At 38.4% G+C, this 27,998-nt stretch overlaps 2 protein-coding genes across 33 annotated transcripts in view; one reads left to right on the top strand and one right to left on the bottom strand.

Moving 5' to 3' along the window:
* LOC117961126 (disks large-associated protein 2) overlaps window positions 1–653 on the top strand; it is a 96,125-nt gene extending 95,472 nt beyond the window's left edge. For both annotated transcript variants that reach the window (XM_034899533.1, XM_034899534.1), the window contains exon 12: window positions 144–653. In XM_034899533.1, coding sequence (XP_034755424.1) covers window positions 144–359 — 216 coding nt within the window. In that variant the 3' untranslated portion in view covers window positions 360–653. The remainder of the gene's footprint in view (window positions 1–143) is intronic.
* An 11,404-nt stretch (window positions 654–12,057) lies between these two features.
* ptprk (protein tyrosine phosphatase receptor type K) overlaps window positions 12,058–27,998 on the bottom strand; it is a 118,158-nt gene continuing 102,217 nt past the window's right edge. For 3 of the 31 annotated variants that reach the window (XM_034899436.1, XM_034899445.1, XM_034899443.1), the window contains 19 exons: window positions 27,721–27,756; window positions 25,230–25,241; window positions 24,651–24,838; window positions 24,022–24,121; window positions 23,638–23,783; window positions 22,301–22,318; window positions 21,575–21,611; window positions 21,353–21,450; window positions 20,838–20,954; window positions 20,400–20,554; window positions 20,133–20,268; window positions 19,097–19,246; window positions 18,509–18,682; window positions 17,597–17,614; window positions 16,773–16,904; window positions 16,092–16,217; window positions 15,758–15,921; window positions 15,149–15,284; window positions 12,058–15,004 (listed from right to left, as the gene is read on the bottom strand). In XM_034899436.1, coding sequence (XP_034755327.1) covers window positions 14,951–15,004; window positions 15,149–15,284; window positions 15,758–15,921; window positions 16,092–16,217; window positions 16,773–16,904; window positions 17,597–17,614; window positions 18,509–18,682; window positions 19,097–19,246; window positions 20,133–20,268; window positions 20,400–20,554; window positions 20,838–20,954; window positions 21,353–21,450; window positions 21,575–21,611; window positions 22,301–22,318; window positions 23,638–23,783; window positions 24,022–24,121; window positions 24,651–24,838; window positions 25,230–25,241; window positions 27,721–27,756 — 1,997 coding nt within the window. In that variant the 3' untranslated portion in view covers window positions 12,058–14,950. The remainder of the gene's footprint in view (window positions 15,005–15,148; window positions 15,285–15,757; window positions 15,922–16,091; window positions 16,218–16,772; window positions 16,905–17,596; window positions 17,615–18,508; window positions 18,683–19,096; window positions 19,247–20,132; window positions 20,269–20,399; window positions 20,555–20,837; window positions 20,955–21,352; window positions 21,451–21,574; window positions 21,612–22,300; window positions 22,319–23,637; window positions 23,784–24,021; window positions 24,122–24,650; window positions 24,839–25,229; window positions 25,242–27,720; window positions 27,757–27,998) is intronic. The other 28 variants (XM_034899447.1, XM_034899452.1, XM_034899459.1 and 25 more) reach the window with 24 other exon arrangements.

The following is a 27,998-nucleotide window of genomic DNA, read 5'->3' as shown; positions in this document are numbered from 1 at the left end:
CTCTTCTGTATAGACTCCTACATTGTTGATACACCGTTTTATTTGCATTGCACTGTGAATCAACAAGAGCTGTCAGATACATTGCTAAAATAAGAACCCTACAAGTGTTGCCTTGTTTAATCATGTCACTCTTGGATCCTAAGGAGCGGAAGTGGCCACCACCTATGCCAAAGCGGCCGTCCAAGGGGCGTGGCGGTATCATGCGAGAGCGCTCTCTGGACCTTCAGGACCGCCAGCGACAGGAAGCCCGCAGACGCCTCATGGCCGCCAAACGAGCAGCGTCTTTCAGACAGAACTCAGCCACAGAGAGGGCAGACAGCATCGAGATCTACATCCCTGAAGCCCAGACACGGCTTTGAGGTTTACGGATTTATCCTTAGCTCCTCTTGTTCACCGCCACCAAATACCAGCTCGTCGCATCACATCCAGCCTCCTGTCATCTGTCACTGTTTGTCCACTTTTTCATAATTTTTCACCATTCTTTGGGTTGCCCCTACTGAAGCTACACTAGGCAAGAATTTGTTGTTGTGGAAGTTGTAATGCATTCTTATTATCAGCTTAGTGGGAAGTTGGATGAGTCAGTTGAGTTAGGTGTGGATGGTTGTTTTCTGACAGAAATTCATAAATAAAACGTTTAAAAGGAAGCTCAACACTAAAAAAAAACTAGACACCAGCGACATTTTTCCTCTAGCCCTTTTGGTATTTCTTTGTTAAAAATGGATTACAGGCGAGCTGGACTGGTAAACATGAGCCAATAACATGTGAAGTTGCCTAGTGTTGCTTTAAACCCACAAATGACTGGTATTTACTTCAACATTATTTCCAGTTGGTGATTTATTTGGTCATGGCCAAACCATTGTTGTCATTACCCTGCTGTGACAAGGCTAAACAGAAATTGGACATTTTTGTTTCTCACCAGGAACAATGGTCTTTGGCTAAAGCATCCTGAAAGAATTGCGGCAGCAGAATTTGATTGTGTGTAAAAGATTTTAACTTATTGCTGAAAATAATACAAATACATTTTCTTTTTGATGAGGTTCTAATGTAAATTCACACACAGCCTTTTCTGTGAAGGTGGCTAAAGCCTGGTTCCTTGCTTGATCAATTTCCGGCCATTTTGTGGCAAAAAAAGTCCAAATAATATGGTTGTCTGAGGTTCTGCACAACCATATAATCTTTCCACGTTTAACCAGGCATGCTGCAGCTGCTGACCAGTGTTGCTGAATGAGATCTGAAAAATAAGGCTAAAAATCTTAGAGCATCATTTCAGCATTTATTCATTTCCATTAATGTGCTACCATACACTCTTAGGACTATACATTATTATTAAGCTATGTACCTTATTTGCTGCAGAATACATTCCATTGCAGAACAAATATGAATAATTAACAAAAGACAATTTTGCGCAGCCTGGAAGAAGTGACTGTATCAAACAATGCATTTTGCACCTTATAATATTCATGTTTGTATTTCCAAGGGAAATGTAGTTTTTGATGCTCATGTGATATTGTTGCAGTTGAATTGCAAGGACAGATATGGAAAATTTACTACTGAATTTCATGTTACTCTATAGGGTATATAAACTGCACCTTGTGTTTTCATTTCTTGCTGATGCCATTCAGGCCTCTCATTATTACAATATTGTGATTCTAGCACTTTTAATTATACTTACAGTGTCTATCATATGATCGCCTTCACAATCTACAGTATACATTTAGTATTTATAGTTGAAACAGTTGTGGGTTGATTTGATAGTGCATTTGTCTTGCTGATTAAGGGTTGTTTCTCAGCTAACAGAAACCACATCTCATCAACACACTGCATCCAACCTTTTGTGGGGCATAATGAAAACACTTCTGTTGTTTTTGATCTGCTCATGTAGTCTAGGAAAGACAGGTGCAAATGACACTTTAACAATATTCAGTTACTATAGTAAATGGTGCTGCTTTTTACACTAAAACTGTTGTCCTTTACCTAGTCCTATGTGCACGCACACACACACACACACACACTCAAGGACTTTTTAAACAGAGATTTATTAATATGGTGCCCGTTGTCTCTCCGAAGACTTGTAGTAGATTGTAACTTTAGAAAAGATCATCTTTGCAATGCTCTTGCCCTCAGTGATGTAAATGAGGAGAAGGTTTAATGGTTTAACTTTCTTTCTAACATGCAAAAGGCCAGTATATTTATTCACCAGATAAGAGATTACAGGCTTTGACATTCCACCAACCTTAAAGTCAAATCTACTATGCCCACCCTGAGCCAAGGGCATACTGCTATAGCTAGCTGAACATACTGCATTGTATCTGTCCATATTTTATACCACAGCAACAATGTTTCCCTAACACTTGCAGTGCATACCCATTCATCCTTATTTTCCAATCCAACCCCAGCTAACTAAAACAAATGTTGATTTAGGGCCACTAGAATTATGCTGCAGTAGTGTTTAATGTTTCCCATTTTATTGTAATTAGAATAGCACTCAGTAGCTGAGGGCAGTCTGTGTACTGTAAATACTTGCATGCAATGATGGGGTTTATTTTGCTTGCGTTTTTGTGACCTATAAGTTTTACTTTGTGACATGTGTAAATCTGTGCTAAATCTGAAACCCTTACCTTACCAGACGGCCTTAACCAAAGCACTCATGAATGTAGAGCCCCCAAAGATGCAAAAAATAATAAAAAAGATTAGCAGCGGCTGAAAATTTAACTAAATTGGACAGGAGACAGGTCACTCCCAAACTTTGACTTTTTGTTGGATTTTTATTTAACTCAATTCAGTTTTTCTAATTAATTTGGTTGGTATGAAGCTTAAATATTTAAGGGCACAAAATAGTGACAACATGCCAGGTCACCAAGGGCAATACACAATTTCACACAGATTTCAGGTTCTCTTTTCAAATGAAGTACAGACCTGTGTGCTTTTACTGAAACACAAACATGTAACTCTCCGAAAAGATTTTTGAGTCCTAGTAGGATCAATTTATGCAGGTTCCAGGAAATAATAGTTTATTGATTTAAAGGTGCAATATGTAATACTGACAGCTAGTGCTTAAAATACTGCAGTACAAATTAAAAATAATGGAGTTGTCTCTCCCGCCCCCTCCTCTCAAGACTTGAAGTTCACGGAGGTTGCCAGTCTGAGACTGCAGCATCCATAGTCTCGCTTTGCCATACCCTCCTCCAAAGCGTGCTAAAGCACCATTCACAACAATGTGGATTTTTTGGGGACCTTTAAAAGAAAAAGGTATGCTGGCCCATTTATATTTACAAGTCAATTTACAATTCATACAGATAAAAGAATTGCCTATGTCAAAGTCTTTGTGCAGTATATATACAATAAACCGTATTTGCTGGCTTGTAGTTCACTAGCTCTGTGCAAAAATGCCTCCAGTTTCCACTACTACTGGGTTTATAGTGATACAAAGCTTAATGCTAATTGGTGAAGCATCCCATTAAAACCTCATCATCTTTTAGGGGCTTTACTTCCAACATAAACACACCCTTTACATTGTATTTCAGAGAAGAAGGATCCAACTCTGATGATTACCCTCTAAGCTAAATTATTTGAAGTCATCTCAGCTTATTAAACCTTTTCCATTTCAAATTCAAACTGAAGAACAGGTTGGCAATTTATCTTCTATAAATTGCAGTGCTTAAATGTTCTGTTTCAGTAGGAATGCACCAAGCTTGCCCACTTTCCCTTTACAATTTAGTGCATAGTGACACCTGTTATGGTGTGTCTTGTGTGAACATTTGACACTTTAAAAAGTCAGTTAAGCTCTTCTTCTAATCTATATATCGGCATCTATTCTCCAGCACATCAATCACAGGAAGCAACACATTCTGTACTTTTTCTAAAACGCATAATCTACCAACTAACCTACTGTTGGCTTGCTTGGTTGACTAGTCACACTTTTGGGGGATACATACTGTACATACCATAACTAAATAGGAGGGACTTTGCTACTTTATTATTTATTAGCAAATAATGTCTGTTGTGCCCATGCAAGTTTCAAAAAAGGGATAACTGGGATGTGGAAAGCTGAGAGAGAGGACTGGTGTGTGTGTGTGTGCATGTGTATATATATATATATATATATATATATATATATATATATATATATATATATATATATATATATATATATATATATATAAATATATAAGTAAATATGTATATATATATATATATATAAGTAAATCTAATCCAGCTAAACATGGTTAAGAGTAATTCCAGGCTGGCTTTATAATAGTGATTGATATCCAAAAGTGTAGGCACTTTGGTAGTCATTATGAAAAAATATTGAATTTAACAGATTGCGGTTCTCACTATTCAATCCTTAGTGCCCCTGTTTTGGTGAACAAGTACCTTCCACCTTCTTTGTGAGTCTATAAATAGCATCTTCACTCATCACTTGAAAAGATGGAGGATACTATTTGAAATATTAAAGTCCTCATTTATTTCACTGGTTCCTCCTTAAGTCTGGCCCCCAAGAGGAACTAACACCATTTTCTCTGAATTCTGACAACAGTTGATGGGCTACTCTAACAATCCAACTGCTCTTCCACCTGACTGAAAGTCATGCAAATCAAGTCTACTTTCCACAGACTGCATACTGTGATTCCACCATGTGTAGTAGTACTTGATTATCTGGTATTCATTATTACCAATCCAGGCTTTCCTTTAAAAAAACAAACACTTTTTAGTTTTTCATAGTTTCAAGTTTGTACTTTTTGTTGCTAGTAATTTCCTTGCGGGTTGCTTAAATCAGTTCCAATTTTCTAACCAGTAGGTGTTGGTAGTACTAGTAATTAGTTGGTAGTCCTGCTTGGTCAAGATGTCTTGCACCACCTTTAAAGCCTGACTATAACCAAGCAGGGGAACGTAAAAGGGCACAACAGAGTGACAAGGCTTAACAGGAACCAGACTCATAACCTCACCGTCACTGTCTGGAATGAAAAATGATGTCACTGTTTTTGCACCAATCACCTGTCAGAAAGACTGATATCAGACAGAGATGTCTTCAAAAGGGACAGGGACACACAGGGACACCAGCTGCTGCGAGTGATGTACACTATTAGAGTATGTGTGACGTGAAATACACATGATCACGTGTGTTTGCGGTATCAAGCAGGGCTATTCTACAATCATGGTACCATTTTCCTCTTGTGTACTTACTCTACATTAGCATGGCGTCTCTGACAAAACGCTAAATGCTGTTCGCATCTGTGTTACATATTTTCACCCACCAGGATATAAGGGGCTTAGTAGTTTGCCAATTATGTACATGACAAATCCTCAGGTGCCTTATTCTTATGGGACTCTGTGAGTGAATGTTTAATGTGAAAGGATTTCAAGACCTCTTAGAGTGCAGGTTTGTCCGTAATAACCGTTCCAAAGGGCTGGAAACTAGACTGGGTCGGACTGCAGGAAATATTATATTTATTTTTGACCAATTTAAACGTCCTACTGTAATAAACTACAGCACAATACAGTCGAGAGGATAATAAAGGAGAATTTGCTAACTTTTGAGTATTTGGTTCATGATCACATAAATGTTCTGCTACGATTCACCACGATGTAGTTATATTTTTAGATTTGAATTAATGTGTTATGACAGCAGATACACATCCATTAAAAACAGTAAATTGTTGAAAATCTGTGAATTTCTTGGAGTGGAAATGACTGTGTAAACACAACAGCTCAGAGTGCACGTCATATCAATTTCAAGCAAATCATTTCTTTAAAAAAGGTCTTTATCTATTTTTCCCATATTGTAATCTCTCAATGTTTTTTTTGCTTTTTTGGCATCTACAGAATCTGGAAACTGACGAAACTTGACCAGCCAAAATGTGCAATAGTGTTTTTCACAAAATGACAGGCTAACCTACACCTATTTACCTCACGGTCAAGTGTTTTTAGCATACATGGTCTGGTAGGATTAGTTTAATCTCCACAGGAACACTTTTTCATGCCTGTGTACTATGCAGCGGTACTTCTGTGGGGCGGCAGAGCTTGCAGGCTCCGGTGCAGATCACCTTTCATTTACGGTGCACTGAAAGCATGCCGTCTGTCGTGCTTTACACTACAGGAGCAAAAAAGTGTGCTGTCATTGTCATCCAGAACTCAATCCATCCATGATAGTTACTTTATGCCGATTTAAAAAACTAAGTATCAAGTGTAAAGAAAAAGTCAGCTAACTTCCAGTCTCACTCTTAAATTGTTCACATGGATGTGATAAGGTAAGAGTTTCTTTGCCAGGGTAACCTTTCTTTGTTAACAAGACAGTTCACAGCACCATATGTTAGACTAACGTTGTTGAACAGTTGTCCTGAAGATAAACCTCAGAGGAGTCTGTATAGGTGCTGAAACAACCAACTTCTCTCCATGTACGTTTCCTAAATTAGATTTTTCTTTTGTTTATTCTGACAATCAGCACACACCAAAAGCATCAAAAGCATCAAATGCACACACACAGTCACACGCACACACAAACACAAACACACACACACACACACTGCAACAGCAGTGTCATATTATATCCTCAAGAAAAAACCCTGAGTTTTATTTTTATTTATATGTAACTTGGGGATGTCTTAACAGACTCCATTAAAAGCTTTTCTCCTTGTTTCAGATACAGTTGCACTGCAAAGATGTCTTTCTATTGCTTGCTCTCTCCTCTCATAAACCGTAACTTTTGATGACATCGATCAAAGTTTTGCCTGTTGTTAAAAGCCAAACACCAGTCAGTTATGAGTAATTATGGACGATTTTTGATGTTGTGCTTGCATTGATACTGGGCTGTATGAGAGTTGATCTGCTCTTCAAGCAATAAGCGTAATTTAGATATTTAGTTTGGCTTTTCACCATGATCTTCCAGATTTCCACCGGTTGCAGAACACGGATCCGCTCCGGAACGGCGGTGGAGTCAATACGTTTCCATTAAAGTCAATGTGTGTATTTCCACTGACTCTGGACATCCGGACCTGGTGGGTATTGACAGATGACGGCGCACGGAGCCGGCACGCAGCGGAGCGGATCTGCAGACGTTCTGCACCCTGTGGAAATTGGGGCCGATAAACTTAAATTTGAGGGCTGTTAAAGGACTTTGTAGGGGGGTTGTCACCGCTTAAAGGAACAGTTTGACATGTTGGATATTTACATATAAGCAGTCTTGGCAAGAGTTAAATAAGTCCATCGATACCACTCTCTTATCTTTACTCTAAATATAAAGCATAGCTAACAGCCGGCTAGCTAAGCTTAGCATAAAGACTGAAAGGGATACAGCTAGCTTTGCTCTGCCCAAACGTAACGAATAACCACCTCTAAAGCTCAGCAATTAACTCCTTATTTGTCTTGTTTGTTTAATCTATACAAAAACTGAAATGTAAAACTGAAAAGCTGACGTTTACAGGGGGTCATAGCTTGGCTCCAAAACTAACACAATTCATAATTAGCGGTTGAATATTGTTTATCTGTAAACGGCAATGTGTAAAACAAAATGTGTTAATGAGAAAGCTTTAGGGATGCTGGCAGGCAGATTTTGTTACGGGCTAGCTTTCCCCCTGTATACAGTCTTTATGCTAGGCTAAGCTAACCATCTCCTGGATGTATCTTGATATTTATCGTACAGACATGACACTAGTTTCAATCTTTATCTCTCCAAAAAAGCTAATTTATTTCCTAAAATGTCAAATTATTCCTTTGAAGAGGCAAATGTTTTGCTTGCTTAGGTCACGTTAGATGAGATTGTTTAAGGCAATGTAGATGCTAACATGGGACATTTTCTCACCCTTGATTGGTCGATTTCCCTTTTTCTTGTGACCTCAGTGCCCATCTACAGAATTATGGGTCTGATCTAAAGGACAGTTATACTGTTTAACACTACTGCTCATCACTGCACCAGTTCTTGGAAACATGATCACAACTAGATTCTACAGGCATTTGTTGACCACATTTGCATATCTTTGGGGACTTGTGTGCTACTTTGTAACCGGGAGAAGAAATGTTTCTATATCTGTGCTGTTCTTTATGTTTCAGTGTTTTATGAGGGGAGAGAGCAGTCCCAGTTTTGTTTGCCTTTGGTGGAGAAATGCCTTGTTTGTTTCGAGGGTAGAAATAACAGAAGGCCTCGTGTAGGTTTCGCAATTTGACATGAAAATAATTTGATGACATAAAAGGTTTATGATGTGGTAGGCTTAAAATAATTTTGAATTGTTAGATATATCAATAATGAGGATAAATATGATGCCAAATATTCAGTATTTGTACAGAAATATACATATATAAATATAGAATATATGCCTAATTTAAATGGAACTATTTTCCGCTCTTGACCATGTTTTTGTTGTTTAACGTTTCTTTGTCAATATTATTTTATAAGATCTTCAGATAGCATGCAGGATAGTGAAAATGAATGTATTATTTAGTGTTTCATTGCTGTTCAGTATGACGGCATTCTACAGATCAGTTTGTGTAAGATGAATTTAAGCTGAATATTTCATTTCTCGATTTGTTTACCTATAAATGAATTGTAAACTTTCTTTTCTAATTGCAAGGTTTTGAAATGGTTTCAACAATTTATATAATTTCATTATTTTTCTTGCTTTATCAACGTGGCTCAGTATATTTTGCCTCTTCTAAGTACTGCTGTCAACCATCTGTTGTAAATAATTATGCAAATTAAACTTTTTGAAGAAAACAGCATGGTTGTGAGCGAGCGCTTTCATTTTTCCTCTATAAGTACCCAAAGTTAGAAGAGGGTTCAGTGATGCAGCTGTACCAAAAGTGGATAAGTTAAGCAGGATTTTAGCTCAATGGCTTGGTTATTTAGGGGGTATTACCAAAAACCCAAATAAAGTTTGATTCATCCACTGGAGTAACTCTGTGGGTCTATATAATAATAAAAATAGAAATTGTCTCTCGGTTGCAACTGTGATGATTTAAATAAATTGAGTGATCTAATTATTTATTGATAGAGCAGTTAGGAAGTTAAAACAAAAGTACACAATGTCCCTCTGGCCAGCTATTGTGCCTGCTGCCTCACTGTCATAATTTACTGGGACACCTATTATTAGTAACATCTTGGTTGGGGACTATGGGGGCTGCATATCATGACCCTCGACTCCTCGGTCTTTGGCTGAACCAGAAGTTGTTCTGGCCCTCCTCAGTAACAGCCGTCTCAAAGCGTTCTGCCCTTAGGACCGAAGAGTGAGCATTGAGGAGGGATCATTGAGGAGCTACAGGTGAGGATACACGAGAGCAGCTTTCCCAGAAGCCGTGTAGCTGAAAGAATTGCTAACTCCGCCCATACAGCTGACAAATTCAACGCTTCAGAGGAAAGGACGTCTCCTTCCTCTAAAACACATATGCTCGTTGCCTCTCCTTTCCCACGGTTTCCTCGCATCTCTGCCGTGCCTCCTCGGTGGGAGGGACTAAGATGCGAGAAAGGGACGCAAGCGGAGGAATTTAAGGGTTATGAGATGCAACCTGGGCTGTTGCTGTGGAACGATCATGTAGGTAGATAGAGTACCTGAGATTCCACCTGAGACCCGGCCAATGGCATAAATGACAGAGGCACAGAAGATATGTTTACTGTTTTGTCTCACAAACATATTATGAACTACAATGAGATGTAGTAGCCATTGAAGTCAGAAGTGAAGGGGGTTGATGTTGGAAGCTAAATAAGTAAACACAACAAAGTGCATTCAGAGGCAATAAGGTCTCTGTGGATCCTCTTAGTGCTTGAGGAGCATTGGGGCCTGGTGGTCCCAGTTGTACTTTTGACACAGCCCTGCCCACCAGTGACCTCTCCTGGCACAAATATAGCAGGAAAAGCACAGGTGTGATCAATAACATAATGATGCACATATCTATTAAGTTTTAAGGAACTGGAATCAACTTAGCTATTGTTAATGCGCCAAAATGTCTAATAAAAGTTTTATTAGATCAATATAAGTAGGTTCATTTCTTAGAGGAGAGGGCTGTCCCCAACAAATATGGCTTAAATTCAAATGTTTAGAGGCCTCTTTTTACGGAAGACATTTTGCCACATTACTAGCCAGAACAGAATTACTTCCTAGAGTCTGTAAAAGTAGAATGGGAGCCAGAGCTTCAGCATACTCGTCAGATTCCTTTACCATATAATCAATAATATCATAAAACTAGAGGGACGCAGGGCAGTACAGCCCCATCCGGGAGGGGAGAGTCCCAGCCTGACCAGGCTCTTCTCTTTACCCTGTCCCTCTTAATTATGCTGTAATAGTTTTAGACTGCTGGGGGACTTCCTTTGACACACTGAGCTCCTCTCTCCCCTATCTTTCCATTTGTGTACATCCATGTCCCAGAAATGCATGTGACAAACCTAGCTCAAGCAAAGCTCAGTCTAAAAGGTTTGTACACAAACAGAAAACTGTCAATTTTAACCTGTTCTTAATGGCAGAACCAGCAGCATTGGCTCTGCACAGCACGGTTATAATATTAACCATTTTATTGCACAAAGTGGAAACTAAACATGAACCCGAACAGCAGAAGAGGCGTTAACATTCTGCAGGACATAGCATAGCCAACATTAGACCGAACTCACACATGTAACATATCCTTTGTGCATTCACAACAACATTGTTGCTTCAGGATTGGACAGATGATGAGCAGCAAATAAGCTAGCATTAGTAAAAGAAAATGAAAGAAGGAAAACCTCCAGCCAGGCATTGTTTGAATAGATATACACTAGATATAATGACAACAATGACATAATGAAAAGTGGTCAGCAAGGCGCCAAATCTTAAATAGTGACAGGATCAAAGAAAACTAAAAACTACGTCAGTCACAGATAACTTATCTTCTTTTTTAATGTGGGCAAAACACAAACGCGTTTCAGCTAGAAGCCATTCACCCCTTTTTACTAAACAGGAAGGTGACTAGGTTACAAGAAGCATGAACCACATTTTACTTAATGTAGCCTACCTGTGTGAGGGCCAGCACTCTAACTCCTCTCTCTCTGATGGGCTGTCAGCTCCCCTGGGCAAATGTCTGCACATGCTGCAGAAAAGCTCGTCCTTATTTAGACAGTATTCCATCTAAGAAAACTGTTCATTCCACTTTAAAGAGAAGCCATTGCTGTCGCGGTAACTTTTAACAGTATATTGGTTAACACGATCCATGGTAGCCTACATTGTGTAAAAAGCCAGCTAGCTAACGTTAGCTGCTGAAGGCAGTCCGGAGAGTCGGCCTGTTGTTACCATAGTAACCACCTATGTTCGGAAGGCTTTCTAGTAACCACGGATTCATATTCTTGACCAGTTTCATTTTAATTAGAAGAAAAGACACATTAAACACACACCTATTTCTGTCAATATTTTTTTACATACTGTACATTTTAATATTTTTATAGCAAAACGTACTTTTGATCAGACCTGGCAAGTAGGGCCTACTGGCCAGTGAGTAAATGTATAGGCCAGTGCCGTCCTGGCCTACTGACTACGCGCCTGGTTTAGCATGCTCTTAAAGGCATGTATACACAGGTACGTGTAAATTAACATGTTTCTGAAAACTGACAGGCGTGCACAATGTTATTTTTGAAACCAGGAGAAGTTATGTCATTTTATGAAAATAACCGCCCACGTGCAAACGTAGTCTTAGTTAAGCTTAATGCAGGTGCTTTTCCTTTTTTTTGGTCTAGTTCGACTTTAACTCAGGTGGTGCTGCCAACTATGTGATCTCATCAAACCCTATGAACCAATACGTGTACATGTTCCTGCCTTAAGAGATGCAGCGAGTCAGTCAAGCCCAGTTTTACACATCCACAGAGAAACGGGCTAATCAGCACAAGTGAAAACACCTGTGTCGGGTGACTATCAACATGAGGGTAATGGTGTGAACATTGCCCGGTTTGAGACTGACTTTGAGTTTATTGAAACCATGCTCACTTAAACAACTAAATAAGAAGGTTTAAAACAAAAAGTTTGGCCCTAAATATATAAAATACTAAATATACCTAATTACATCCTTTAAATTGTATGTCAACAACAGAACACTGCACACAAGTTTTATTTAAAGAAGTGGTCTTTATTACATCAAAGAAGTCAAACATTACAGACAAGAATAATCGTGAACCATGAATATCAATTCTATACTTAGACTCGCCTCTTATCCAGACACCGGCTTCATTCACTGCTCTTTCTTGTGATTAATTTGGATTTATTAAGAAGGAATTCTGGGCATCTTAACACGATTTGCTCCTTACTTTTCCCATAAGTGTGTAGTTATGAAGGTTAATTTACTTTACATAATTTCTGTTGACACACTTGTCATACTTTTCTCTCTCTGCTTGCTATAGAGATGGCCATTAGTTTTATCCACATTGACTGTATAAACGTGGCGTTATGGCCTGTGAATTTTGTCTTCCTTCTTTGGGTCAGAGCAGAAATCTGCAGAAATAAACAAAACGAAAAAAGTATGTTCCACCAGCAGAATAAAGTTCTGTATTTCGTGGACACTAATGCATTTAAACAATATCTGTCCGACAAGAGTACAATCTCTTCATCTACAGCAGAACTACTGTTCTCACATTGCATCCATCATCTAAATATCTACTGTTCATCCAACAATAGAGCCTTTTAGAGAACTCATGATAGTCTATTTACAATAACATCCTTAACAGGAGACCCAAGCTACTCTTGATCCAACCAAGTGGAACCTCTGACATTTTATTTACATTAAAGTTGTTGTTTTTTCTGAATAAGTTTGTAAAACACACGTGGTATTCAGTAAGACTGAAGTCTGCCAAAGAATTCACGAAGCATTCTGATTAATAAAACACACTACATCAGGGTCCAAAAGGTAACAGTGATCGTCCATGTGAATGCATTCAACAAAGCCCTGGTTGCGATCTAATGTGGTTTTAAAATGCTTGTGTCAACAAGAAAATTCAAATGATTAGGCACAATAAATGTTTTTGTTTCACAGTCCTGCATGTTGCACTCCCTAAGCCTGTGAGTCAGCCTGTGAGTTTGCATCACTCAGGCTGTGTGTATTCAGGGACATTAGTGAGCAGGGTATGAGGATGAAGATAAGCAGCTTATCCCAACTAAAACATTAAGAGGGATAGGAGCGATTATCCAAAATTTCGGATGTTCTACTGACCACAAACAGAGCAATGGGTTTTTACACAAATAAACCACGATAACATCACAGAGATTCATTATTTGAAAACAAGACAGAACTACTGAATTCCACCTACATACTGAAAAACTACTTCTAATGCTTTAATATACAGCTTTGATTAGGGGTTCTTAAACTTTTTGTCATGGGCCCAAATTGAGCAGATCTCTTTCCTAAGGACCCTTTATGGGCTCATGAAATCATACTTATACTATCAATACTCCAGAGGAAACAGACTGGCAGTCCATTTGCGTCCCGACTCACAGTTTAAGAAACGCTGGTGGTAGAGTAAACGTGGAATGAAGAATGATTGTTCTTACAAGCAATGCAAGTAAACAAACAATAAATACAAACAATGTGCTTTATCCATATAGACATATTTACACAAAGTCTTTGGCTTATGAATAAACATCAGCTACAAAATCATAATAAAAAGTGTTGGCCACCAGTGCACAAAACAAATGAGGCCTGGGGTCAGTTCACTTCCAATTCCATTCAAACCATAAATGGAAACTGTAATCCACCTATTCATGAAAAAGCATTTATTTTTAGTATTTTCTAAGAGTAAATCCGCCGATTTCCTAGTACCGAAAAAACTGTTTATATTAGAGTTTTGAAATGAAATAGCCCATTTCTGAATTGGCTGATTTGAAAGTGCATTGGGCCCAGCCCTGAAACAAACATGATTATGCTAATGTCACATGGTTGAACACAATCTTCAATTTTTACTATTTGGGTTACAAAAAAGACTTCAAAACTTCTATCCAGACAATGAATAAATGATACAACAAATCAACTCTGCACTGACTGCAGAAAACATAAAACAATGATACATATCACACTTTCTTGAACGTATACATTTTAGTGAAAATCCTACACTTAACATTTTTCAAGTTGTCACTTCATGATATCGTAACAAATTAAAACAAAAGCAAACAAACACACAAAAAGCCTAATACTCCCTGTGTAAACTTCCTGTTTTCCTTTCATTGTCAGTCTTGTTTCTAAGACACTACTTCATCTAATTACATGTAGCAAACTTAAATTGACATATAGGGTATTTTCTGTCTATATATTCCGTTATCTGTCAATATACTGTTTGTAACCAATGAAGAATGGGTTCCAAGTGGCTATTAAATACTTAAATACATAATAATGTTCTAACTCAAAAAAATAACATGTAAATGCTGCTGATGTATGGAGTAGAAAACAGAAGCATTCGCAGTTTGGCCAGGCTGTAACTTTAAGTTTCTTGTTCTTATACAAACGTACTGGCAGCAAATATTCAAACATCACCATGAAGAGATTCCCAACACTGTTAAGTAGTCAGAAACAAGCATGAGAGCAGGATTGACTGCAGCTAGCAAGGCGAGAGGGAGACATCTACAGTGCACATTGAGTTCTGCAGCTGGAACAGCATGAGGCATCAAGTCCATGGGATGAGGGGTTGTGGTGAGAGGCTAAACATTTAAATAGGGCCCAAAACATACAGGGGCCGGCCAGCACTCAAAAAGTTGTACAATAAGCATAAAGGAGTAAAAGCAGTAACATCTCTCCCTCTGCCGCACTCCCAGCAGCCCCTTCTGTTAAAAGTCTGAATTTTTCCCTTTGAATACTTTACAACACTGTACAAGGAGCCAATTTTGCTTCTGCCATTTGTAGGGATGTAAAATAGGTGCTACAGAATGGCAACCACAGAGGGGAGTCAGGATCAAGCAAAAGCAAAGGACAAGACACATGGGAAGTGAAATTTGTTCTTCACCTCCTCCTTCTCTCACTTTGTTTAGGAGGACTCTATGAACTCCAATGACAGGTCGTAACAGAACCGGTACTGCTCCTATAGAAGAACACAGATAGACATACTGAACTTAACATCTGGGTGGGTCAGGGATCATATTTTGGGTCAATATCTGATAAAGTTTGTAAAACCAAACCAACATTTTTGTTAATCTCTGTTCGTCTCTCCTACTCTCTAACTCACCGGAGTATCCACCATGTTGGGTTTGCTGTTCCTCAAGGTCTTTACGGCGTGGAAGACATCGACCACACTCTGTCTCTTGGCCATCTCACACACAATGCTGCTGGCACAGAACACTCCACTACGCCCACCTCCGTTTCTGTACACACACACAGACAACAATACAGAGATATGTCACAAAAAGCACAATTTAATATTTCATTTTTAGTTTTGCCACCTCTCTGTGTTCATGGCACGGATTTTGGAACACTGATAACAATTCGTCACTACTTTTTGTGCATCATCAGACAAAAAGACATTCTGGTGATGTCTGAGAAAGGTCACTCTCACTTGGAGTTTCATGAGCCATTAACACTTTCTATAATAATCACCAAATGGTGCCAAGATAACTGGTATTACCAGACAAACAGATTTTGGCAACCTTTATTTGATTCTTTTCATCTTTACTTGAACAAATTAACACACACATGATACATGTTCACTTTTTTTTGACTAAGTAAACACGATGCTCTTTTGTTCCTGACAGAGCTGCTGATTTCTTTTCACAAATACACTCCTGTAAAATAAAAAAAAAGTGTATGAGACTGTATGAGATGTTTGGTGTGAACCCACAGGCAGTGTACGATGGTTCTTCCCTCTCCCTCCTCTCCCTCACGCTGCCACTGGTCGACCTGCAGGATCAGTTTGAGGAAGGAGCGTTTGGAGGCGGGGATTTCTCTGTGCCCCGCCCAGCCCAGGTACTGGAACTGACGAACCATCAGGTAGCCTTCCTGGGGCTGAAAGATCAAACAACAAAAAACATTTAGAGGAATAAATTCTGTCAAACAGAAGACTATTGGAAGAGATGAGGTAACACTGTTTGTGTTTGTTTCTCAATCACACGTAAAGGATGATGCGGCTTTAGAGAAATCACATAAACGTAGCAACACAATACCAATCAACTAACCCTGGTGAGGTTGCAGACTCTGAAGAGTCGACTGATTACGTCACATTCCATTGAGCAGGACATACATTCCACCTGGACCGGACCGTAACGCAAAATGCCCTCCTCTGGCCAGTACTGAGGACAGCCCTGAGCAGAAACAGTCACAGCATTTAGATACAGTATAGGCAAGAGTGAAACGGCAATAAATAGAAGTGCAAAATTCAATATTGTAGGAAGTTTTCTTATTGTTATTTTCTTATATGTTGTATGTTTTTACTACAGAATGGCAAACTGTTAAACATTAAAACATATAATAAATTATCTATTTAGACTACATTAAAGATGATACCTGTATAAATATATGTTTAATTTGTAGAACTCTACAACGTGGCTCCTCTCCTGTTGATTATTCTCACTTATGACTGTTGGATAAATTCGATATCGTTGTATGTCTACCTTTCTTCACTGCTTATAATGTACAGTATGCATTTTGTATTTATGCCCAAGAGCCTTTGTACACAAGTTAATATAGTAGTAGGCAACATTTTATATTAATGCATTTATTGATGTTGTTTAGTGAAAGCTTTATATCTGAAATATATCATCCTCTCAGAAAGTAAGAAAAACAGTGACAGATCAAAACTGGGATAATCAAATGATAATCCCAAAAACTACTCCTAAAACAACTGAACATTGAATTACCTGAGCCAGGTCAATCTCATTCAGCATCACCAAACTGGTACAACCATAGTCGTAAACCAGACGCCAAAAGTCTTTGACAGTGTTAGGCAAAGGATGCTGGGTAACGATGAATGCAGCAGGCTGTCTGTAGCTCTGCAGGAAACATGCAACAGAAATAACATCAGATCTTTCATAAACACAGCGGTGTCATTTTGTTCACAAACGTATTATTAGTTTGAAGCACTAAGTTTTGCTTTTCATACACATCGTTCACATCCCTGTTTTGTTACCTAAATATCTTTATCCTTGACATATTTCTTTCTTTTTCTCATACACACATCAAAACACAAACAGTGGAGCAGAGTGGGACAATTTGTGGAGTAGCAAGCAACACAGGTGGAGTTTGGTCACATAATCATGCAGTGGGCCTATCACATGTGAGGGTGAGGAGCATGCATTGCATATACAAATACACTGTACTTACAGTATATCTATGTCTAATAGGGTCAGTGTACTTCATGTTCAGTTCAAGTCATTAAATGGCAAATTCGTCAGTCACAAAATAAAAGAGAAAATCGACCAAACTCAGAGTTTCTTTTGACATAATGAACTGACTAAACTGAAAGTGAACTGAGCCCAACTCATCCTGAATGAAAATGTGCAGCCACATGTGTGACATGAGTGTGAATGACTTTGGTGACTTGTAATCATAAGGATAATCTAATGTGAGGGTCGGGGTCAGGTTTAGAGTTTAGGGTGTAAATGGTTTTATTAAACATGAACATGGTGACACTGAAGCCATGAAACAAATCCAGTATTGGAGATTTGAAGTAAAATCCCATTACCTGGAACTCCTCTGAGAGCTTGGTTAGAGAGAGGCCAAAGGTAAGTGACTAAACTTTAAATATAAACTTGAAAAATTTGAAAGTTTTACAGCAATTACAGTATTTTTGTCCTCCAACAAATTTGTTGGAAAGAAGCCAGGTTTCTATCCACACCATGCATGTATTCCATTTTGTGTTTCAACCATTATTATTAACTCATCTCATATTGCATCTACCCACCCCTTACTATCCTTCTCTCTGTCTAATTTCTATGAATACAGACCAACTAATCAACATTAAATTGTATTTATGTTAGACAATGACCAGATATTGGCATCTTACCTTAAATTTCAACCTACATAATAATAATGACTTTGTTTTTCAAGTCAAGGTGGCAACATGTTGTCAACTGTTGCCAATGTAAAAATGTCCTGCAGCAATGAGGCTGTTAAAGATTGGGTGGTGGCCAGAGAAGCTAGTGGTCTTTTCAGAACCTGGATTTGTCTCTAGCCTTCTGCTGCTAAAACCACAAACACAGCATCACACAAACAGGGAGGGGAGTCTGTGTGTGTGTGTGTGTGTGTTTGTGTGTGTGTTTGTGTGTGTGCATGTGCGTGTGCGTGTGTGTGTTGTCTCTAAAAACAAATGTGCATAAATATATAATGTGTTGCGTTTTATCATTATTTGTGAATAACGTCTTAAAAGTGTGTATCATTTAAAAAAAATTATGTTATTGCAAATTGGGACAATAGACATTGTACATTGTTTTTCTTTGTTTTACATGCAGTATATTCAAATTGTGCTATGTAAATGCAACACATCTGTCTATGCTATGCCCACATATGTTGTAAAATATCCCAAATTAGTTGTGATTGATGTGTTGAAAATAACACAACCTAAGTGTATGTGAATGTGAGTGTGTTATACACTTACATCCATCAGAGCAGCATTGATGTAGTTGCTGCTTTCTCCGTCTATTGTAATGAGGAAGGGAAGGCATCTATCAGGAGGAAGGCCATCCATAAAGCGGTTCTTATCTTGGTTTCTAGGCAACAATGCAATGCTGCAGTCTTCAGGCTGAGGCTGAGGGGTCACAGAGTTTAACGTCTAGACAAAGAGAGACATGCAAAACATATAAGTTAGTAAAAAAGAAATAAGAAAATGTGTTGCCGGGTTGAGTTGTTTCTCTCTGTTGCTTCTGGGTTGGATCCAAAGGGTAAATTTACATTTTCGGCCAGGAGTGGAACAGAAGCTAACAATTTCCCCAAAACGTAGCTAGATTTACTTCTTAGATGCTGCATGATCATTCAGTGGTTTAAAAACTCTACCAGAAGCCTTGTTAAAGCTCTTATTGTTTGCAAAATACTGTACAGCTGAGAAGTGGATTATGCTGACATGAGACTTCTGTTGACATTTTGATATTTGTTTTTTTTTTATAAAAACTTAGCTTCTAAATGCATTTCAAGATAAACTTTAAAGTGTAATTTTAAAGGCTGAAGATACAGATTACGCTAGGTTTACCTGGAACTCGTCCTTTAGATGTGACGAGTTGGTCTGTGAGTCGATGCGGATCAGCTCATAAAAAGCAGCTTTGAACTCACAGACTGGTATGGCTGTTTCTCCACATAAACACGCCTCTAGAATGGCATCATGGATGAATATATACTGCTCCTGAAGACATATAATTCAAGACATGCAAAGTGTTATATACAGTACATACACATATTTCCCTCCAGATAAAAACGTTGGCAAACCATAAAGTACACACATACGTGTCACATAGATAACACAAGCGGCTGTGATGTCAAATGAAAGTGAACATGCTGACACTGTGAGTAAATGATGACCGATGGGAGATGGATCTATGAAGGAGATGAGATGATGAATGTCGAGTTTGGGTTTACCCCACTTGTGAGTCAGTCCACACAGGAAATTGTATTTATTATATTATTTTCTGATGATGGTTACATAAAAACATTAATTTGATGTAATCAAAATAACTCTTCTTACATTTTTGTAAGAGACATAGATAGAGATAGATCAAATAGAGAAAAACAACGTATACGAAATTAATCTGGTTGATAAAAAACAAAGAAAGAAGAGCAGCAGAGTTTGGATGTTTCGGGTTCTCTTCTGCTTGGACTCAGTCTGATATTTAATAGAGGATATTGAAGTGTGTTTAAGTGTCAGCTCTGTAAAAACTGCGTGGGATGGAGGCGCTTCATTCAAGCTGCAACACTGCCCCCTGTCACAGTGTAATCCTTCATCCTACCACCGAATGGTGCCAAAGTAAGATATTTTCAAATCCTTGAAAAAGTGGCTATTAAATAATAACAAATTTCCCCTTTGCCCAGGGCACAATAATACTCTTAACAGAAAGTACATATTTTATGAAATGTTTGCTGTGTTTATGTAATGAGATGACATGTTTATGAATTGGTGGCAGATAGATGTAGTCAGTCAGCCTAAACCATGCTGATGGCTTAGTCTTACACTGAGGGTTTATTGAGTATATTCTGAGATGTGGATGCAGATGGAGGATGGGTAATGCAGTCACCTCAGTCTGTACCATGTTGATCCTCCTAGAGCGAAGAGCCTTCACACAGTTGTAGATGTCGACCACTCCTTCTCTCTCCGCCATGTCCAGCATGATGTCAATAACTATGAAACAGCCCGTACGCCCTGCTCCAGCACTGCAGAGAGAAACAGAGACAAAGAAATTATTCTTTATGTGACTATACACATAAAGTGAATACAAAATGACTATGTTTATATTTAAAATATAAGGGTGCCTAGTAGAGTGGCACAGAATGTATATCTATACCTGCAGTGGACCACAATTGGCCCTGCAGAAGGTGGATTGGAGATTTTAACCCTACGGATGAAGGAAAGTAGTCCCGTAGCGTGATATGGAACTCCGTGATCAGGCCAGCCTGTGAAATGGAACTGCTTTACTTCCCGCACCTCGTTGAAACCACGCTGCGTAAAGACAAAAGACACCTTTAGGTTACATTGCATGGTACCTGTCATTATATACAGTATTTTCCCTCACTGAATATGACCCAAACTTATTAACCAGTTAATTAATGTGGAGCGCCCTAAGATTACGCAGAAGAAACTAACACATCCTCAACTAGACAAGCTTCACATTTTTTAGAGTACAAGCATTACAAATGTAAGTATTTGCAATATTGTAAATAATGCTAAACAAATACAATGACAAATAAATACAAAACATTATGCAAAATGTAATATCACTCACCCTCTCCAATGTAAATGTGCGAACCACATATTCAGCAAGGGGTTCAACCTCTACAAAAGTCACTTTGAAGTCTCCGTACACCTCTGCATCGTCTGGCCAGTACTTATAGCACTTAACCTGGGAAAAATAACATTTAATATTTGATCAAATACAGTATAATAATTATAATCAAACATGTTCAAAGACCTGGATCAATAACAGAAACAATAGGACAGCAGAGATGGTGCACTATTTTCTTGGCAGCAGACAGCTAACCTAATTTTATTTTATTTTTTCAAATTGTCACAAATTCAATTGAAATTAACACTATCAAACAATAAAATGCTTGAAAAAATGTCTTTCTGGCGCATGTGCAAAAGCTGCTTCAAAGTTTAACATGATTCTCATTCATGATTTCTTACTTGTTATTTCTTTTATCTGGCTATTAAAATTGTCAAAGAGCCTAAATAGGCAAAATGCATGGGTGAAGGTAAAATGTCTTGAACATGGGAACAGGAAAAAAAAGAGCACCTTACCCTTCCAACCTCCACCAGATTGGTTACCATGACAATGCAGGCTGACTGTTCCTGCCACACCATTCTCCAGAAGTCATACACTGTCTCGTGAACAGGACCTACACACAGAGACACAAAGTCACATACTCAGTACTTTTTATGATAACTAAGTGTGAAGAAAACTGTCTTATTTGTAAAAATCCAGTTGAAACGCAGTTATGAAGATTTGTTGCAGTATCTTACCCTGAGTAGCAATGTAGTGACTCGGTCTCTGGTAGCCCTGAAAAACAAAAAAAGCAGAAATACCACAACTCAGTATCCATACAAGTGTATGTATTACATTATAAAAAAATCCCCTGTCACAGTTGGAGACATCGACAGTCAGTGCATCTTTATGTCCGTCAAAACTAATCTATGCTCTTACCTGTGGCAATAGAAACCTTACGAAGCGTCTCCAAGTACGTTTTAGTGAAGTTAACTAAAATACGTTGACAATATAATGAATGCAACTGTCATTTTTGGGCTACATGTTGAGTTGCACTGCAAGATGCAAAAGTTGGTCATCTCATCAAGGGGATGGGATGTGGGGGAACTTTTACTGTTAATACTCATACTTGATATTTCTAAATTCTCAAAACAAAATGGAAAATGATGCTCAAAGTAAGGTCCTGCCAAAATCTACAGATGACTGCACTGATGCCTGCCACCTTTACAAAACTGTCAGGTACAACCATTTCCTATTGGTAATTAGACAAACACAGGTAATACGCATAAGCAAATGCACATAGTGGGACGTAAGGAAGACTGGTTAGAGGGCAAGATGGAGTGAAATCTTTCAAGCTCCCGAGGCCCCAGCAACTTAAAAAGTTTGAACAACGCGACTCGATGCATTTAATGCCGAGTGTATGAAAGGATGTATAGGTTTAAAGGTTGAGGAGCGTGAATGAAAGAATCCACAGTGATACTTACATCCCTGTACAGCCAAATCTATAGCCCAAGCCACAGATTGAAAGAACAAGTGGAAGAAAGAAAGAAAGAAAGAAAGAAAGAAAGCACAACAACGTCAGTGAGTGTCAATTAGAAAAAGAAAAGTTGCATTGACATAACTTTGAACAGGACATGCAGAAAAAAAAAACATGATCTTAAAACTTAGAATTAGACTGTGTAGAATGGACACTCCCTGATGCCATTTGACTTCCTCACAGCGAAAGCACATTGGAAGTCTGCAGCCAAAGAAAGCTGGTTGTCAACAATCTAATTTTCGAGTACAATCCAAGTTATTTAATAGCTATTGGACCATAGTAATACAAACAAAGCTGAATACACCAGGGAGTGTCCACTCTATTCATTTTAATTCAATTTTAATGTGGATGATAGCATGCATGTAATTGTTTTAATGGAAGTTAATGGTTATATAAAAGAGCATGCTATAAGCAGTAATAACATTTAAAAAAGTACAATGTGAGAGACTAACATGCAGATGATTGTTGTAAAGGTGACAGCAGAGTGAAGTGGTGGAGATGGAAAAAGATGAATGGATGGATTTTTACTTAGATGGAGAAACAAACAATTGATATAAATGGATAACAATGGATGAATGGATGGACTGACCACTTAAGAATGGATAAATGCGGTGACTTTCCTTTCTTGTTGAGAGTTAGATAATAAGATTGATACCACTGTTATGTTTGTCCAGTAAATACAAAGCTAGCACCAGCAGCCAGGTAGCTTAGGTTAAAAGAAAGACTAGAAACAAGGGGAAACAGCTATCCTGGCTCTGTTGAAATGTAACAATATCTGCCTATACAGTTCATCCAGAGCTCACTAATTAACACGTTGTATCTCGCTGATTAAATGTAACTTAAGTGTTACAATGGCAAAATGTGGTTTTACAGGGAGTTAGGTACCAGACTACTTCACAGACTATACTGGCGTAGTGGCTTCATGTGGCAACCATTTTCTTTAAAAGGAAGTTTATGAAGAAATGACAACATTTCTTTTTGTATAACTCTTAGCATAATGTGGCTGTTCCAACTAAATACAAATGATGACTAAAAATATACTGCTTTATTTAATGTAACTTAGACTAAATTGTAATTTAAATTAGCTGCATCAGGATACTATGATAAATTCAGAAAGGATGCATAGATGAATATATGGATAGAGATAGAAGAAAGACAACAGAACAGACACCTAAGAAAGACACATTTACTGTATGCATGATGTGTTTTTTGGGGTGGCTTGATGCGTAAAATGGTATGATGGATGACTAGTAGACGCAATAAAGATATAGAGGCCTGACATACGAGCGAGGGAGTGTGGTTTCGTTGGTTTCGTTGGGAGCCAATAGTAGCATTCGATGCGTTTCCACTTACATCGATGTAGTTGGCGTTGATGTAGTCGGAGGAGGGATCGTCTTCTATGGGCTGGAGAATAACCCTTGAATGGTCATCTAAAGAAAGAAGAGTACAGTGTTGGAGAGCAACAGAAATAGATAAAAAACAATAACAACAAAGAGAGACAGTGAGATTTAGAGGAAAGCAAAAAGAAAAATAATATTTGTTTTAGGGCATATTAATGTATTTTTTCTATGTGTCTTACCCCCCTCTTTCCCCTTTTCTTCCTCCTGTAAAACACGTTGTAACCTCTTCGTACGTTAACATAAATATACATAAATTAAGCTTGCTTACATGCTATGATGTTCCCATAGCGGTTCTTGGTACGGTTCTGCTCCTTCTTGGCAACGTCCCAGGAGGCCGACTGGCCCTCGAAGAAGCTCTGTATCACCAACAGCACACAAAACAATACAAAAGAAAATTACACGTCATGGATCCTAAAAAAGTAACATACCTTCCAGATGACTCTGAGCAGGAAGAAGTAATTGAATGGCTTTATTTCATGGGCACATGAGTGGTGACAGAATGCTTATTAGATACATAAAAAGAGGAAATAAAAAAGGTTTGCAACTTTTTGACTTTTTGACTGTTTTTGACAATAAGCAGAAAAGACTATTAAATTAAGAGGCAATTCAACCCTTATAGTCACTTCATCATTTTAATGTAGCCAAAATAAATCAAATAAAGCATGATTGATTTTCTTTATAGGCTTTTCAGCTATCTTACTTTTGTCCAATATTGAATAGGAAATATCCTAACTACTAACTTTAATTGTATCACTATTTCTTAAATCAACAACAAATCTAACATGACTGCTCTACTCATAACACTTTTGCTGCTTTTGCTACTGTAACCAACCAGGCTACTAATACTTCCTTTATTGCTAGAACTAGTAATCTAAGTACTGTTTATAATAATCTTACTTCATACTCCTCCTTAAAGCCGTAGCTGTCAGATGTTTTCATTAGGTTGATGTGCTGCAGAAGATCGGCCACTCTGATGGCAGGGTGAAGCTGTCCAGTCTGATAAGGAGATTCGGTTCCTTCACAGTGATACCGAGGAACATCCAGAAGCCTGCTGTTCTCCGCTGCAGAGCCACTGTGGTTCTCATCTACAACAAAAGAAGAAATTACTGGTTAATTCCACCTCAAATTAACTAAACCTTTCATTATCAGTGCCTTTACTGTTTTATACTCTCCAGAGTAAAAAAAACGTATAAAACTGATATTGTTTTTGTTATCATGTCTAAGGGAGGAATAATGCAGTAAAAGGTTGTGCTAGGTTGGATAAAAACCATGTACATTTACTAAACATTGGCTCAAAAAAAATATAATCCAAAAACATATCCCTTTGATATACTATATATGACAAAAAAAAAGATTACTCTTTTGTCTTCCCAAAACCAGTTTTAGTTGCTGGCTTCTTACTATTACCATAAGAAAATAATGTATTTTCCTCACACCCAAAAAAACATAACTTTGTTTTCTCTGTCTAATACGCACCTGTGATTGGAACTACATGTCAAAGCCGCAGAAAAAGAGAAGAGTAGTAGAAGAGAAGTTTAGACAGACAACCAGATAGGAGGATTTGTTAACAAGACTCTTAATGTGAACTACAGGTTACATTGACAACTTTGATCTACATGGACTTTAAAAGTTATACACAATGGATGATTTAAAAAACAGAAGATCTCACAAAACCACAGAGTATGGCCAAAAAAACATGAAGTGCCACTTTGGTAAAACAATGCTTATGGCAACATAAAAGCCGTAGTCTACTGCAATGCCCTTTAACGGTATCATCCTACCATCGCTATTTACAACCATGTTGCTTTGTTCAATAACTGATACTTCCAACATAATTTTCACTCTACTATTCCAAGCTTTCTACAACTTCAATTCCCATTGTAATAGTAAAGGTAGGTGTTTTTATTTATTATTTACAAAATGTACCTCATTGACATACTTCAGCATCTGAAACTACATGATGCATCTGATATGTGGAATACAACAATACATTTTAAAGGTCTCATGGCAAGAACGTTTCACTTAATAAGTTTTTTTTAACATTAATATGTGTTCCCCCGGCCTGCCTATCGTCCCCCAGTGGCTAGAAATGGTGATAGCTGTAAACCGAGCCCTGGGTATCCTGCTCTGCCTTTGAGAAAATTAAAGCTTGGATGGGTCAATCTGGAATCTTCCCATTATTAAAAGGGAAAGGTTACCCCCCCCCCCCCCCGTCTTCTGCAGAAATGGCCAGTCCTAAGGAAAGCATTGTGGGACTGGCTTTGGGGCTGTAATTCTGCAACAAGGCTGAATTTCTGGAAATTCTAACCCTAAAAGGCTAACCCCTCAGATACGGTATTAGGGGACTACTAAGGCCTGTATAAAAAAATCCAAATAGCAGCATGTCATCGGACCTTTAACCATAAATTAGCAAGCATCTACTATATACTGTAGTGCAGAAAGGCTGCAGGTTTAATTATCAATTGTGAGTGTAGCCTAGATGATATAATTAACTTGAAGCTTGTAAAAAAAAAATTCAGTTGTAGGCAATTATGGGGTCAAATTGTTGCAGAACTTCCAGGTGAGGGTTTCTGTGTTGTGGGGGATAATGTGAGTTGGCAGGAGTAATGCACAGACTGACAGTTAATTTAATGGAGCAGCTTGGGGTTGCAGAACAACCAATTGATTTCATCTTCACCACTGTTTATTAACTGACATTGTTTATTTCATCCAACCGCTGGTATTCTCTGCTCTGAGGACATGTTAGCTCATTACTGATTGTTAAAGGTTTCCTAAGCCCTCATCAGGCCAATTAACAGCAAACTTGACCCGACACTGGCTCTTAATTTGCTACTTCCTGCTACTTCTTCCCACTCTGTGATGTGATTGGCAAAGACGGATTGTAACTGCAGCCTTCACTCCAAATTAGAGGCTCTGCATCAGTTAATTAACACAGTTTGGTGGTGTTGTGGATTATGGAGCCCTTAAGGGTATCTGAGAACTCCACATCATGCTGCGGTCAGTGTCAACACTAGATTAAACTAAAGATAAAAACATTGCAGCGCAACACTGGAGCTGAGGTAACATCCAACTTGGCAGAAACAGCTACAAAACAAGCCTTGTGGGTATCACAGATGGTAGACACTAAAGCAGACGTCCAGATCCAGTGCATAGAAAATGTCCTGCCAAACACAGGCCTGTAAGCACCAAGTTATTCACTGTCACTTGATGTCACAGATTTAATCGGCACTCGTTTTAATGTGGCACTGTGACAAATTGTCTTCCTTCTTTTACTGTATGCATTAGTTTCTGTCGTTTTTGGGACAGGAGATGGCATGCCTTAAAACAACTCCAAACTGTGGAAATAATGAGGTCTCTAAAGGGAGAATGATGGTAATTACTGTGAATATCAATCACTCTCAGTATGAAACAGAAACCATGGCTGGGATTGGGAGTGACTGAACCTGGGGAAAACACAGTACGACAGATGAAGTGCTTGGCTGTTGTTTTTAGTTGTTTTACAAAGACAGTTGGCACTGAATGGTGAAAAAACAAGTTAAAAGATGAAAGCACAGTTTTGCTATCCTCATATGTATTCCATACATTACACATAGTTCCCAAATCCAAACATCATTTTAACATCAAAAACAACATTTTGTATTTTTGCTATGTTTAAACATTTTGAAAATGTGGGTAAGAGACAGCATTGGGGTACGGAGACTTCAACCAAGCCATGATATCCATCCACAAAAAGCACACGGTACTTGACAGAGGTCAAAAAGTACATAAGACCGGATGCAGGATGCAACGGAAACTTTGACCAATGTCTGACATTTTAACTGGCTATTTGGACACAAAACTTGGACCTACGTGATAATGATATGCACAACACGGGGTTACAAGCATAGGGGCTTTAGGATGAAGAGGGGTGATCACTAAAGGGAACTGATGGTAAATGTGACACATCCAACCATGCTACAAATCTCACCTAGCACAGCAGTTGGAACCAGAGGATCGTTGGGCACTGTGGGAGGAAACACGATGAAGAGATTTTCTAAATTTCAACGTTACTCAACGCACACGAGGACCAAAAAGTGAGCAGTAAGCATCAAGAAAATTCAATCCATATGGCTCTTGATGGTCTACCCCAGGGACGTCGTTAGGCCTATTTTAGAGGTGCTGAAGCTACCCCAAAATGTTCCTAAGCTACCCCAAATAATAATATATTGTTTTATTTATATTTCCAAACTGTCAGCTTGTGGTAAA

Source organism: Etheostoma cragini, chromosome 18 (assembly GCF_013103735.1).
Source record: "Etheostoma cragini isolate CJK2018 chromosome 18, CSU_Ecrag_1.0, whole genome shotgun sequence".
NCBI lineage: Eukaryota > Metazoa > Chordata > Actinopteri > Perciformes > Percidae > Etheostoma > Etheostoma cragini.
This window is presented reverse-complemented; position numbering and strand designations above follow the sequence as displayed.